The sequence below is a fragment of the Myotis davidii genome, unplaced genomic scaffold, assembly GCF_000327345.1.
Source record: "Myotis davidii unplaced genomic scaffold, ASM32734v1 scaffold142, whole genome shotgun sequence".
Taxonomy (NCBI): domain Eukaryota; kingdom Metazoa; phylum Chordata; class Mammalia; order Chiroptera; family Vespertilionidae; genus Myotis; species Myotis davidii.
Window position 1 is genome coordinate 1,313,731 of NW_006294400.1, and position 14,895 is coordinate 1,328,625.

At 52.7% G+C, this 14,895-nt stretch overlaps 2 protein-coding genes across 6 annotated transcripts in view; one reads left to right on the top strand and one right to left on the bottom strand.

The window, feature by feature from the left end:
- SLC25A25 (solute carrier family 25 (mitochondrial carrier; phosphate carrier), member 25) overlaps positions 1-1,961 on the bottom strand; it is a 33,340-nt gene extending 31,379 nt beyond the window's left edge. For both annotated transcript variants that reach the window (XM_006768518.2, XM_006768516.2), the window contains exon 1: positions 1,625-1,961. In XM_006768518.2, the coding sequence (XP_006768581.1) occupies positions 1,625-1,876 (252 nt within the window). In that variant the 5' untranslated portion in view covers positions 1,877-1,961. The remainder of the gene's footprint in view (positions 1-1,624) is intronic.
- A 95-nt stretch (positions 1,962-2,056) lies between these two features.
- On the top strand, positions 2,057-7,578 carry NAIF1 (nuclear apoptosis inducing factor 1). 4 transcript variants are annotated; one of them, XR_001514704.1, is made up of 3 exons: positions 2,057-3,528; positions 5,265-6,949; positions 7,040-7,578. XR_001514704.1 is itself a non-coding variant. In XM_006768522.2 (2 exons), exons 1-2 carry the CDS (start codon positions 3,018-3,020, stop codon positions 5,735-5,737), a joined length of 984 nt encoding a protein of 327 aa, XP_006768585.1. In that variant the 5' UTR covers positions 2,057-3,017; the 3' UTR covers positions 5,738-7,578. The 4 variants fall into 4 exon arrangements, 1 of the variants encoding a protein (XP_006768585.1); XR_001514705.1 differs by having other exon boundaries at positions 5,265-6,918; XR_435914.2 differs by having other exon boundaries at positions 5,265-5,789.
- The last annotated feature ends 7,317 nt before the right edge of the window (positions 7,579-14,895 follow it).

The following is a 14,895-nucleotide window of genomic DNA, read 5'->3' on the forward strand; positions in this document are numbered from 1 at the left end:
CTCTGAATTTAGCCATACTATCTTCCCAAGTGACTTATTCATCAGATACGTACGAGACAACATCAAGCTCACACTACTATTTTGTGTAAAACTCACTTAAATTTTATTTTTGTTAATCCTCACCCGAGGACATTTTTCCATTGATTTTTAGAGACTGAAAGAGAGAAGGAGAGACACAGAGAGAGAAACATCGATGTGAGAGAGACACATCAGTTGGTTGCCTCCTGCACAATCCCGACCAGAGCTGAGAATGGAGCCTGCAAACCAGGTATGTGCCCTTGACTGGAATTGAACCCGGGACCCTTCAGTCCACGGGCTGACGCTCTATCTACTGAGCCAAACTGGCTAGGGCTACTTAAATTTTTTTAACTTGTCTCGATAAACCACTTGGATTTAACCCATTGATTCTATTCTTACATAGTGTTACCCTTGGTCTTCTTCCCAGGCAGATCCTAAGTAGGTTAAATACCTTAGATGTTAATCCAAGATATCTTGGACATGAGTTAAAAACACTTTACATACATACCTGGCCTATCAAAAAATTGGCTTAATTCTCTGGTATTCTACCAGATTTCTTCATACTTGGCTGTGAGATTCTGTACAAATGGACCAAATAAACTAACTTAGAAGAAAAACAGGTTACTAGGTACACAGCGGTCCTCCCCCAGGCTGTAAATCAGACTAAGCCACACGTAAATGAAACATTCGGAAAGGGAAGCGACAGCCACAGAGTCAGATGGAAAAACATCTTGAAAGAAGGGGAAGAAAGAGCTTCAGCTTGAGGTTCTTATAAAGAGAAGACAGCACTGATCTTTCCCGCAGGCCTGGAGATGGGCCGTTCTCCGTACCCCTTCCCCCTGGATGGGCCAAAGAGCCCACTCCTCAACAGGAGTAACATATTCCCTCCTAGGCATGCAACACCCTCGCTTTTAGGAAGTCTTGCCCCTCGATTATTTTATCACCTGCAACGCTGCAAGGGATCGTCATCCCATCTCCGGGATAGCATGTCGATAGGAATGAGCCTACACCGAGAGAGCTGCTAGTCCTCACCACCCACACCATCACAGATCTGCCTAAAACCCCAGTTCCCTTTTTTCCTCCCCCCAATCCCCACATGCTTCTGAGAGAACCAGATCCGGGCCAATGGCTGGCATGGAAACCAGAGGGGAGGGAGCGGGGCGCTGGAGGAGGATGGATGAACTTGTCAGCGGTGGGTAGGGGTATGCATCAAGCTTAGCCTTGAGGTCAGGAGGTGAGGAAAGGCAGACTTCCGAATCCTGGCCTCTACTTTGGGGAAAGCCGGAGCAGGAAGGGGCTTTTCGCCCATCAGAGGCTCCCAGAGGGTGCCCACCTGTGCCCACGCAGAGCACTTCCCTCTAGCTTAAGCGCCCACAGCGGTCAAGGAGCTCCACTCCCACCAGCACATAAAGAGGGGACCCATCAGTCACTCGGGGGGTCCCACCAAGACCAAGGGGCCATCCAGCTGACCTGCTACGCTCCAAGGGGCAGCCCCATAAGCCAGGGCGTTCAGACCTGCCCCCCAGTCCCATCCCTGGACCTCCCCGGAGTCTGGGACACGCAGGGGGCCCCCTCCCTGCCCGCGCGCACGGTGCGCGCCGCCTACCCGGAGTTCGCCCTCGGTGCGGTGCAATCCCAGACGTCGCAGCCCCACGGCCAGGTCGTTGACACACAGGCCGCCGTCGCGGTTGACGTCGAGCGTCTGGAAGAGACTCCACAGACGCAGCCTGTGGTCTGGGCCCCCGCAGACGGCACCGCCGCACGGGTCCACAGACGCCGGCGACGAGGCGGACGAGGCGGCGGCGGCGGCGTCCGGCGGCGGGGAAGCCACGCAGCGGCACAAGACACTGCTCACCATCGGGCGCGAGGCAGGGGCGCCGGGCGGCGAGGAGAACGCAGAAGACACGCGGGTATCCTCAGACTACGGGCGCGGGTTCCGAGATGCCGGCAAACGGGCGGGAGGGGCGGCTTCCGGGAGCCCCGCCTCTCTGGCCACGCCCCTAGCTCGCCGCCGACTAGTCACAGGCCGGCACTACCACCCGGAGGGGCGGGACCTCTCCAAGGACTGCCCACATCGTCCTTGCCGGCCTGGATCAATAGAGTGGGCGGGGCGATTCCGGCTCAGCCTGGGGCCGATTCAAACTGAGGGAGGCAGGGATTGGCTGAACCGGGCCAAACAGAGGAAATCGTGCCGCTATAGGCAGAAGTCATGTGATTGGCAGGCGGGAGGTCCCGCGTCCAGTTTCCATTGAGTAACTCTGGACTTCAGAATCGTAAGGATGGGAGGAGAGGTCGTGTCTTCGGTGGGAAATAGGATTTGTGTGAGGAGTAATTGTGAGCTGCATTTCAAACCAGTTTGCGCCCGTGGGTGGAATTCTAAATTAATTGGCCAACGGCTCAAGCTGAAAGCACTAGGGATCCGCAGAAGGCCGGGTTTTGATAATCTAGCTCCCTAAACCAATAAAATAGCTGAATTTAATAGGATAATATTCGTAATACTGCTGATTGAACGACAACAAATTTCCAATGGAAGTTAATAAAGACTCAGTGATCGGAGCACTCTATAGCGACAGGCATACCTTTAGACCAATGATCAAGTCGATCCCGGTAAGTGGGCGTGCTCTGTAGCTGAGCGACAGGTTCCAAGAACCAGTGAGTGTCCTGATACTGAGCCGCGACCAACCGGGAGGGCGGGTTCCCCCGGAGCAGCGCTGGGAGGCGGGAGGAAGGGAAGTGGGCGGATCTCCGCACACCCGAGCGGAAGAGGCAGATTCAGGAAGCCATTACGCCGCTGGCTGGCAGCGGCTGGGCCGGTCGGCGCCGGGCCCTACGCACTTTGCGTAACGGAGGGGTTACCAAAGGCCTGGTACTTGGCCTTGGCCAACTCGGCCTATCCCATGTAGGGGGGTGTGCGAGGGGCGAGGCCGAGGAAGAAGAGAAGGGAAATTGGGCGGTTGAAGGGATTATAATTTCTTTAAAAAGAAGGGTAGGGAGAGGCCATGGCCGTCCCAGCCAAGAAGAGGAAGATGAACTTCTCGGAGCGAGAGGTGGAGATCATCGTGGAGGAGCTGGAGCTGAAGAAGCACCTGCTGGTGAACCACTTCAACGCCGGGGTCCCGCTGGCTGCCAAGAGCGCGGCCTGGCACGGCATCCTGAGGAGGGTGAACGCCGTGGCCACCTGCCGCAGGGAGCTGCCCGAGGTCAAGAAGAAGTGGTCTGATCTCAAGACTGAGGTCCGTCGCAAGGTTGCCCAAGTTCGGGCGGCTGTGGAGGGTGGCGAGGCCCCAGGGCCCAATGAGGAAGATGGAGCTGGCGGGCCAGGGCCAGGTGGTGGCAGTAGTGGCGGTGGCCCAGCGGTAGCCCCCGTCCTGCTCACCCCCATGCAACAGCGCATCTGCAATCTGCTGGGTGAGGCCACCATCATCAGCCTGCCCAGTGCCACAGAGATCCACCCTGTGGCCCTTGGACCCACGGCTACTGCAGCCGCAGCCACGGTCACCCTGACACAGAGTGAGTGACCTCTCCTGCCCAGTCCAGCGTGCATAAATGGGAAGGGCAGCCTGGGGAAGGTTGACTGTAAAGGGTCAAAGGTCAGATAGGAGTCTTGGAAGACCATGAGACCTTCCAAGAGCTCCGCAGACAGAAATGATCTTGCTCTCTCTGGGACTTCCTCAGCACACAGTCTGGGCTTCTGATGAGCTGGATTGCTCTCAAGTGCGTTTTGCCACCCTTCGTGTCCATGACTGAACTGTGCGGTCCTTGCAGACAAAGACCATGTTTTTATCCTCACAGGACTTGCCACAGGGCCTGGCACCTACGAAGCAGTCAGAATGTGTTTGTTCAATGAGTAGATAGGTGGGAATGGCCATGCCCAAGCCAAACATGGATTCTGGACAGAGAGACAGTCTGGGTTTTCGGTGTGGCAAACGTTCGTCAGGCACAGTGGAGGAACCTCATGGTTCCTGGTGTTGATCTACTCATTCATTCACTCATCAAACATTAGCATTTATTCTGTGCCAAACCCTGTGCTTGGCACTGGGATTACCAAGGTGTGTCAGACAGAGCCCAATTATAATCTAGTAGCACAGATAAGACATAACTGAGTAGCTGCAGTGTCAGTTGGGAGAACATAAGAACTCAGAGGAGAAGGGGGGGCTTCTTGATTGGTGGAGACACACAGTTGATGTTGGCATTGAAGGGTGGAGAAGATTCACCCTTCCTCTACGCAGGGAGGCCCAAACAGCCCACCTAGAATCCTTCCGAAGGCTCTCAGCTGAAGAACAATGGAAGTGGCTTGGGTTGAACTTTGTAGTTCAGATAAGGGTTTGCACTGGGATCCGTGAACTGCCTCTTTGTGCTAGGTTATACACTACACTGATCAGATCAGTGATTCTCAGTGGGGCTTTGGGAATTGGGTATATGTGAGTGCCGTCCCCTGCAGTGTCATATTTCTCAAGGGTATTGAGGTAGGAAAGAGGATCCGACACTGGCCTAAATCAATTGCTATTCTGGAACAGTAAGAACTCTTAGGTATTCCATTGACCAACGTGATCAGAAGACAGAGAGGCATTTATTGGACACTTTGCCAGTCCCCTCCCATCTCCTTTTCCACTTGGCCATAAGAGACTAGCAGTCAAGAAGGAACTGAAGGAGGTAGGACTAGTGTAGCTACAAACAGCTCATGTAGAGGTTCCCACTCCAGATGCCTGCTGTGTACCGGTGCCACGGGGAACATGTGACCATGCCTTTATTAGCAGAAGCAGCCGAGTGGGGTGGAATTGAGCACTGTGGACTCTGGTGCTGGGGAGACCTGGGTTTGTTTCCTGCACCTGCTGAGCAAGCTGTGTGACTTTAGGCAAGTCACTCCATGTTTCTGAGTCTGTTCATTCTCATCTCTGAAAATGAATATGACAGGACTTACCTCTTGATGTCATGAGGATTTGTTGAGCAAATGAGTGCAAAAGGCTTAGTACAGTGCCTGGCACATAGCAGGTACTCTAAATTTTTTGCTAGCATCATTATTAGCATCTTTGCTTTTGCCATATCTGGGACTGACCCTTTGGTTACCAAATAGATTAAGATTCTAAACCTGGTACGTTCTAGATTTAGTTAGGTATATATATATATAGCTATACAGCCAGAGGAGGCCTGAATTCCCCAGAATAGGGCTTAATATGGCCCATCCCACATAACCAGCTTTCCTCTTTCTAGAAAGCGACCTGACACTGCCTTTGCTCTGTCCACAGTCCCCACAGAGACCACCTACCACACGCTGGAGGAGGGGGTGGTTGAGTACTGCACCGCTGAGGCGCCCCCGCCCCTGCCAGCGGAGACCCCTGTGGAGATGATCGCCCAGCATGCTGACCCCTCAGTCAAGCCACAGGCCCTCAAGAGCCGCATCGCCCTCAACTCAGCCAAGCTGATCCAGGAGCAGCGGGTCACCAACCTGCACGTGAAGGAGATCGCCCAGCACCTGGAGCAGCAGAACGACCTGCTGCAGATGATCCGCCGCTCACAGGAGGTGCAGGCCTGCGCCCAGGAGCGCCAGGCTCAGGCCATGGAGGGCACGCAGGCGGCCCTGAGCGTGCTCATCCAAATCCTCCGGCCCATGATCAAAGATTTCCGCCGCTACCTGCAGAGCAACACATCCAACCCTGCCCCCGCCTCTGACCCTGGACAGATGGCCCCGAATGGACAGCCGGACAGCATCATCCCGTGAGGGGAGGGGTCGAGCCAGCCTTCTGCTGTGATTGGATGACACCAGGTGGTCTGTAAGTGGGTTCTGTAACTGGCCTTTGGCTAGGGCCGGCCTCACGGACAGCTCCCTCTTTAATAGGCACACAGGAGGTCCACCATTTCTGAGATAGAAAGGAGACTGGGAAGAGGAACTTGTTGGGGTCCTGAGATCCAAACTCTTACCCCCACCACTGGAGCTGCCTTGTTAAGAACCTTGTTAAGACTGGTTAGCTGGGGGTCAGGCACTGGGGGGGTGGGACATGTGTTGCCATGAGCCTGGGCTCTTGACATGACCCAGACGCGACCTGGGACCCTTGTAAGGAAGGCTGTCCCTGGGGAATGATCACACAGCCCTGGTTCTGTGCTCAAGTGCCCCACCCTCAGGTACCATCTTTTCAGTAAGATATTGGCAGTGGTGCTGGCAGCAGCACAGTGATATCTTCTCCCTCCCTCGGGAGGCAGAGTGACAGAGAAACCCCACCCTTTCCTCCTCACTGCGCCTCTGTTCTCAGGGGACTCTAACGCCATGCTCTTCCCCACCCACTCTGCACAGCAGGGGCCTTTGGTAGTGCCCTGGGCTGCCTCTGCGACACACCTAGGATACGTCCACGGGCTCAGGAACGCTGTGTGGTGGGGATGGCTTGGCCGCCATCTGGTCTTCCACGGCGTCCAGGAGAGCCCTTTAGTGGTTTGTCCCAGGAGCTCTTGACTCAGCTCAAGCATCAGGCTTTGGGTGCTGTAAAGTTTAGAGAAAGCAACCCAGTGCGGACATTGTTGCCCCGCTGCAGTGGGTCTGTGGTGACCTGTAGGCTCCTTCCAGAAGGTCTGCTTCCAGCCAGCTCTGTTTATTCTGTCCATGAACCCCTCCTGGGAAGACCTTCAGGATCTCTGGGGGCCACTCTGGCCACGCCCTTCCTTCTTTCCTCTCTCCTGACTGTACATTTCCAAAACCCTGCAAGCAAACCTCTCAGCATCACACCCTGGACTCCCTTCACACTCTATTCAGAGCCTTGAGTTCTTTTGAGAACCCCAGTGGCAGGCTGGGCGAACCCGCAGGCCTGGTTGGCCCTGAATGTGTGAGGTGGGAGCATTGCTGACCTAGGATGCGGGACCTTTGATGTTTGTGCTTCGGCAGAGCAGACAGACCTCGGAGTCCTGAAGGAGGTGGTGTTCCCTGTTCTGCCTTCTCCCGTTTGTAAGGAGTTTACCCAGATGGCATTTGTCTGTTTCATTTTCAGAATGAAATCTGTTGAATCGATTACTGAGACCTTGCATTTTTTTCCAGATCATTTCCCAAGTGTGCCATCTTGCTGCTGGTGCCTTGACCACACATGACTGATGGTTACAACTCAAGGCTCCAGATAAACTACGAAGGTGCTGCCCTTCTGGGCATGTGCATTCAGAATTGCTCGGCTCCACTGTTGCAGTCCCAGGAAGGTGCCCCCACAGGCAGTTGGGAGGTGACTCCTGTGCCACCAGCCTCTCCGTGGAGGACATGCAGGGCCAGCTACAGAGCAATGGAGAGGCATCGGGCCTGTGAGGGGGTTGGGTGGTGGAAGAAAAGCTCTTCTCAGTGTGGCTGGAAAGCAGTAGCCCCTGGCAACCTGGGCACCCTCCCTCCCAGGAGCCTGAGGGCCCCAGCAGGGTAGTTGTGGGGACTGCCTGAGGATTTTTTATTTTGGTTTGGTTTTTCTCTGGGGTTAGCAACCTGAGCCAATATTGTGTCTGTTCCAATTGGGTATAAAGAGGAAAGCCTGGATCACTTAAACTGACTGGTTCATTCCAGGTCATAATTTTAAATTAAAGAAATATCACTTTTTTTTTTAAATACCCATGTCTGTGTCTTTATTGGTTATGTATAGGAGAGATATGTGCTGGCAGAAAGCAGGGCCTGGCATACCATGGCCCACAGGTCAAATCTGGCCCCTACCTGTCTTTGTAAATAAAGTTTTATTAGAACACAGTCACACCCCCTTCACTTATTATATGTCTTTGGCTGTTTCTGTGCTGCAGTAGCAGAGTCGAGCAGTTGTGACAGGCTTTTGACCCACAACGCCCAAGTTTTTACTCTCTGGCCCTGTACAGAAAGCCGGCCCACTCCTGGTGTCGGGCAGTTGAGACACGGAATGAGAATTGCTCAAGGTGTTTGCCTACCATACCCAACCTTGGCTTCGTCCCAAACCCGGAAGAGACTCCTGGAGAGAGAGCTCTAAGAATATTCATGGTACATAAGCTCTCTGGGTGATTTTGATGTTTCCTGGAGATTAAGAAGTTTGGCTCAGAGAATGGAGGAGTTAAACTCAGCTGACATGGGAATCGTGCCCCAGGGAGAGCTGCTTCTCAGGAGTTTCTCCAAGCAGAGATTCTCCAATGGTCTAGAGAGTCTTTTCTGGAGATTACAATGGAAGTTTTGTCACAAATGGTTTGAGTCAGTTTACAATCACCCTTTTCTCTCCCTCTCGCTCCCTTCCACTCTCTCTAAAAACCAATGGAAAGACTATCCTCGGGTGAGGATTAACAAAAAACAAACAAAAAAAAAGGAGAGAAAGAGAAGGGCAATTTAACAGAATTAAACCTGCCAGATCTTGGTGTTGGTGAAGAAGTGTCACTTATATTGCTGAAATGTGGAGTTTGACATTGTTAAAGAGAAAATTACAGGCCCAAAATGGCGTCACTTTTGCTAAGGGCCCATGATACAAAGCTAGACTTAATACCTGATCTAACGGCAGTTTCAACCTCTCCCAGAAATGTAATCTTAAGCAATCTAGAATGTTCTGGTCAAGCATGGGTAAGATCATCTGTCACCTGGGCCCTCTCCATTCCCCGCAGCCACCCAGAAAGAAGAGGCAGCCTGCCTGATAAAAACCCTGCCCTTCCCTTCCCCCAAAGATGTTCTGGTCTGGAAATAATCCTTTCTTTTCTTTTGTTACTCGCTCCCTTGCCTCCGCCTGGTTTCTATAAAAACCTCCTCTTGTGTACAACCCCTTGGAGCACCCTTCTAGTTGCTAGGTGGGATGCCGCCCTCCTCATGAATCACTCAGTAAAACCAACTAGATCTCCAAATGTATTTACTCAGTTGAATTGGGCTTTTTAATAACGTAAAAGAAAATCCTCTAAGCCACTGAAGCTTGCTATTTCAAGCATTGAAACCTTTTACATTTCAAACTACTTTGATGGACGTCTTTCAAAAAGATGTCCTTTGTGAACTGTATTTGACCCAGCGGCTTCTCATTCAACAGAGTTTGCACAACAGGCCTGAGAGGCAGTGCTGCCTCGTGGGGAGCTAGTGGGCTCAGGCAGGTTTGAGCTTGAGATAGGCTCCACCTATTATTCACTCTCTCAACATTTCGGGGCCCCAGTTTTCTCGACTCCAAAATGAGGATGATGGATAACTACCTACCTGCCGGGGTACAGAAGCACTATGAGGGCTGGATAGAAATAGGTCCCATTTATCGAGCGATTGCTACGTCCATAGCAGGTGTGCAGTAACTACTGGCCGCTCTCCTCACGACTCCAGTGGCTGATACTCCAGGGAGGAAATAGGAGTCTTTTCTGGAGATCACAATGGGAGCTTTGTCACAAGTGGTTTGCGTAAGATTACAAAAGCTGTGACCCAGGAAGTAGAGGGTGCGGGGGCCCAGGGAACAGAGACTGGGATTCAAGGCCGCCTGGGGCATGGGAGCCAGGCCAGTACAGGGAAGAGCTGGACACTGGGAGGCTCTTGCTACAAGTGCTCTTTAAAAATATTATATATATATATTTTAATTGATTTCAGAGAAGAAGGGAGAGGGAGAAAGAGATAGAAAATCAATGATGAGAGAGAATCATTGATCGGCTGCCCCCTGCCCACCCTCCACTGGGGATCGGGACCACAACCCAGGCATGTGCCCCTGAGCGGAATCGAACCCAGGACACGCTCTATCCACTGAGCCAAACTGGCTAGGGCCAAAAAGTGGTGATTGAGCAAGTTGTCAGAAGCTGACCTGCCACCTGCCAGCAGTCCATTAAGACAATAAGCCTCCACTGGGGATCGGGCCCACAACTCAGGCATGTGCCCCTGAGCGGAATCGAACCCAGGACACGCTCTATCCACTGAGCCAAACTGGCTAGGGCCAAAAAGTGGTGAGTTGAGCAAGTTGTCAGAAGCTGACCTGCCACCTGCCAGCAGTCCATTAAGACAATAAGCCAAGCCTGGCCAGTGTTGCTCAGTGGTTGAGCATCCACCCATGAACCAGGAAGTCACAGTTTGATTCCCAGTCAGGGCACATGCCCAGGTTGTGGGCTCGATCCCCAGGAGGGGGCGCACAGGAGGCAGCAGATCAATGATTTTCTCTCATCATTGATATTTCTTTCTCTCTCTCTGAAATCAATATAAACATAACTTTTTTAAAAAGACACTAAGCCAAAATGAGAGTAGCAGACAGGCCTGTGATCACTGACTGTGATGCCATAAGCAAGAGGAGAAAGTGCCAGCTCCCCCAGTGTCCACGTCCCCACGGCACAGCGCCAGGCAAGGGCCAGCGGGTGGGGAGTCACTGCTGAGGGAACCCCCAACAAAACATGCCTGCTGTTTTCTGGACTTGGGTGCGTGTTGGGGGTGAGGAGCGGGGAAGGGCTAGGAGTGGAAAAGTACTGAGTGATGAGTCAGAGCAAAGTCTCCCCACGGCTCCCAATAAGTAGGTCTTGGCAAAGGGACCTGGGGAAGGCTTTGCAGGGAGGCACCTGGGCTAGGAATGCAGCTGTGAATACGAGCTTGGCCAGCCACGGGCCTCCTCCTGGACTGCAGCTCCCCTCCGAGACTGCAGAGCCCCGGCTGGGCCCCAAGGCTGTGTGGAGGGGGCAGTGCCCCGCTGTGAGGCCTGTCCTGTAAAACCTCTGTAGCGGCCTATGGCCTATGGCCGGGCCTGAAAGATCACATGTAGGTTTGTGCCAGGAGCTGGACTTCTCACAAGTGCGTGCCAGGTCTTTGGAGTCGGCCGGCTTCTTACTTCCTGGCTGTGTCCATGGCATGGGGGTCACATAATTTCCCCAAGCCTTGGCTTCCTCATCTAGGAATCCCTCTCCAGTGAGGCCGATGAGAGAAGTGAAGTCAGTGCCTACAGAACACTTAGCACGGGGCTTGGAAATCTCTCTGAAAAGACTGCCTGAGCCTGGAGAAATTCTAGACAGTTGGTGGAAAGTGGCCAGGGGGTTGCTAAGAGGAACAGGCAGGGACACACCCACTCTTAGGTCAGAGCTGATGAGCTAAACTTGGTAGGACGGTTACAAAGGGGGATGTGGTTCGGAAATGGCCCCCAGCATACGCTGGTGCTGGAATGTGCCAGTTCTCGCCAACTCAGTTCACTTTCTCCGCCCCACTTCTTCCCCCGGCCAACCCCTGGGCAGCCCTCAGGGCATCACTTCCTCAAAGCCTCTCCCAACCACCCGCCAGCCCGGGTAGGCCCTCCCCTGTGGGGCACTCACACGGCTGCTCGAACCGTGTCTCCCTCTCATCCCACGTGGACTTGCTTGGTTTTTAACTGATCCCCTCACTGGGAGCTGCGTGGCTTCAGTGACCTCTAGCCCAGCTCTGTGAATGGCATCTTCATTCCCCAGTTGCCCACGCCTGAAGCCCACTGTCTCACCCCCACCTCCACATCCACTAGTTGTTAAGACTCCTCCGTCTGCCCTAGTTGGTTTGGCTCAGTGGATATAGAGCATCAGCCTGCGGACTGAAGGGTCCTGGGTTCGATTCCGGTCAAGGGCACATGCCAGCGTTGTCTAGCAGGGGGCGTGCAGGAGGCAGCTGATCAATGATTCTCTCTCATCATTGATGTTTCTATCTTTCTCTTCCTCTCCCTTCCTCTCTGAAATCAATTTTAAAATATACATTAAAAAATAAGACTCCCCCTCCTGATATCCCTCAAATCGCTCCCCACTCAGTTCCTTCTTCCCCTAGTCCAATCTCACCCCCTCTCTCGCCTGGGTCACCCACAGCAGCCCCCTCACTGGCCTTGCCTGCCCCCAGGCCCTTCTGAGGGAGGTCTTCAGGCCCCACTCCCTATTGCATCCCTGGAGGGGGAGGTGTTACTGGCATCTAATCTCTTGACTCAAAGCTATTGAAAATGGAAGTAGCTTCAATGGGTTCTTTTTCAAAATTTAGGGGCAGTGCCAAATTTCCCTTGCCTCCTGATTGGTGGACTGGAGGGCGTCCTCATGCCCCCAGTGACTTCCCTTATGTCTCAGGGTGAAGAATAGGCTTTTGAACGTGACCTATAGAGGCCTTTCATTCTTCCCACCTTGTTCTCTGGTCAGTCACACAGAAAGTTTACTTCCTTGTCGATTATATCAATAAAACTGGAGAAAATTTCCCAAAAAAGGAAAAAAAATAATAAAGTTTACTTTCTTAAAGATGTCAGGCTCTTTTTCTACCCTCCAAACCTTTGCCTGTGCAGTTCCCCGTACTGAGAACAACTTTCTTCCTCATCACTTTCCTAACTCTTATTAATCCTTCACATCAGCTTGGGCACCACTTCCTCCAGGAAGCCCTCTTGGATCACGCCCTGTGTTTCCTCTCTCACGTGTTCATCACACCCTACTGTAATCACATTTAAATGCCTGGATCCTGCTATAGGAGGGTTTCTCAGCCTCAGCGCAAGAATCCTCTGGAGCTGGATCATTCCTTGTCATGGGGGCAGTTGTAGGATGGTTAGGAGAATGGCTGACCTCTATACACTGGATACCAGGAACACTTCCCCCTCTAGTTGTGATGATCAGAAATGTATTCAGACATTGCCTATTGCCCCCTGGAGGTGGGTATAATCTCCCCCAGTGAAGAACAAATGTCCTACGGCAATAGCTTCTGTCTTTTGAATTTTTTTAAATATATTTTATTTCTTACAGAAAGGAAGAGGGAGGGATAGAGAGTTAGAAAGATCGATGAGAGAGAAACATTGATCAGCTGCCTCCTGCACAGCTCCTACTAGGGATGTGCCTGCAACCAAGGTACATGCCCTTGACCGGAATCTAACCTGGGACCTCTCGGTGTGCAGGCTGACGCTCTATCCACTGAGCCAAACCAGTTAGGGCAGCTTCTATCTTTTTTCGTAGTTACTTTCCAAGTGCATAGCGCAGTCCCTGAACAGGTATTTAACACCTTGCATCGCGGTGTTGGTTGAATCGAGCGCCAGCAGCATTCCTGTAAGATGTTTTTCATTTGCCCCATTTGACAGATGAGACTGATGGTGATGCTCACTTGGCGGCATGTCATTTGTAAAGACCGGAGCTGGGAGTCTCCCCCAGGAGTGCTCGGCAGCACAGCCCCCGCTTTGTGAGTCAACCTCCTGTGACCGTGAGCATGAATCAGGCTTCCAGAGCTGCGCCTGGACCCTGGACCTGTGTCAGGTGCCTCAGGGGCCCCACCCTGGGTGCTCTGCCTCGCCGCAGGGCTGTGGCCTTGGGCAGGTGTGTCTCCCCACTAGGCATTGGGTATCCCCTCCTCTCAGTCCTTGCTTCTGAGGGTGCAGAGAGGATCAGATAAGATACATGAAGTAGATGAGTGATGTGAGGGGCTGTGCTCAGGTGACGGTGACGTGGAGCCCAGAGCCACACACAGGGCCTGGCCCCAGGGTAGGTAATGCACATGAAGAAATGAGGAGGCAGGACGGGGCCCACCTGAGGATCCCCCACAGCACATTCTCCAAAAAGTCCTGCTAATCCTGACGTCACAAACCACAAACTCAAATGCCTGCAGCCTTCAGCCACGCAGATAAGAGTCCCTCAGCAGATAAGTTATTCCCCCCGAACCCCACCACCACCTCCCGCCCCAGCATCTACACAAGGTTGGCAGGATGGAGGCTGAGCTAGGCTTGAGGAAATGCTGACAGTCAGGAATGTGGGCCCAGTCTGCCAGATAGTCTCTTTTTTACAAAAGCGGCCAGAAATCTGGGCTTTTATGTAAGATGTCCCAGTTGAAACATATTGACGAGTAAATATTTGCAAATCTTGTGCAAGCCAAACAAAACACCTTGGGCTAGCTTCAATCCGTGAAAGGCAGTTTGCAGGCCCCGTACTTAACCTTTTGGGGGCCGGTTTGCACCCCTCAGGAGGAGGCAGAGGTTGGGAGGCAGGAGGCCTGGGTGCCAGATGCCTCTTTCTCTTGCACTTCGGTCTCCCCCTCCAGATGGTGGGGTTGGCCAACCTGGCTGGATTGGTCCCTGGCATGGGTGCCCCTCCTTTGCTCAGGCCAGGCCTGACTCACTGGCAGGACCTGGGCCGGGCTCTTGGCTTTGCCCAAAGCTGAGTCAGTCTTGACAAAGGTGGCAATGATACTCACATGCCACCCACCGCAGGGGACCCCACGGAGGCAAGGCTGGTAGAAGCACTGTTTCCAGGCAGGCCTCCAACAGGGTCCTGTCTGGGTGGGGGTTGGGCCAGAGACCTCCATGGTCTCTGCGGACTGTCTTTAGTGCCTGCGCAGCACCCAGGGCTCCTCCTGGCTGTGTGGCACCCCGTTTTTGTTGGAGGAACCACCCTTCCTCCACACTCAGTCCATGCACTTTGAGGGAGGGATCCCAATTCTGGCTTCAGCGATAAGGATGAGGCCCAGGAATCTCTTTAAAATTCAGAAGTGGAGCCCTAACTGGTTTGGCTCAGTGGATAGAGCGTCGGCCTGCGGACTCAAGGATCCCTGGTTCGATTCTGGTCAAGGGCATGTACCTTGGTTGCGGGTACATACCCAGTAGGGAGTGTGCAGGAGGCAGCTGATTGATGTTTCTCTCTCATTGTTGTTTCTGACTCTCTATCCCTCTCCCTTCCACTCTAAAAAAAATCAATAAAATATATTTTTTAAAAAATTCAGAAGTGGAAGCTGTGGTCCTTGGGTGGGTCTGGTGGGGCCCAGTTGTCTGTATTTTTTATAATTTTCTTGAGGTATAATCAGCATACAGTTAACCCCATATATTTAACAATTCGATGCGTTTGTAAGTATATCTGTGAAGCCATCACCACAATTTTTTTAAAAATATATTTTATTGATTTTTTACAGAGAGGAAGGGAGAGGGATAGAGAGTTAGAAACATCGCTCAGCTGCCTCCTGCACACCTCCTACTGGGGATGTGCCTGCAATGAAGGTATATGCCCTTGACCGGAATCAAACCTGGA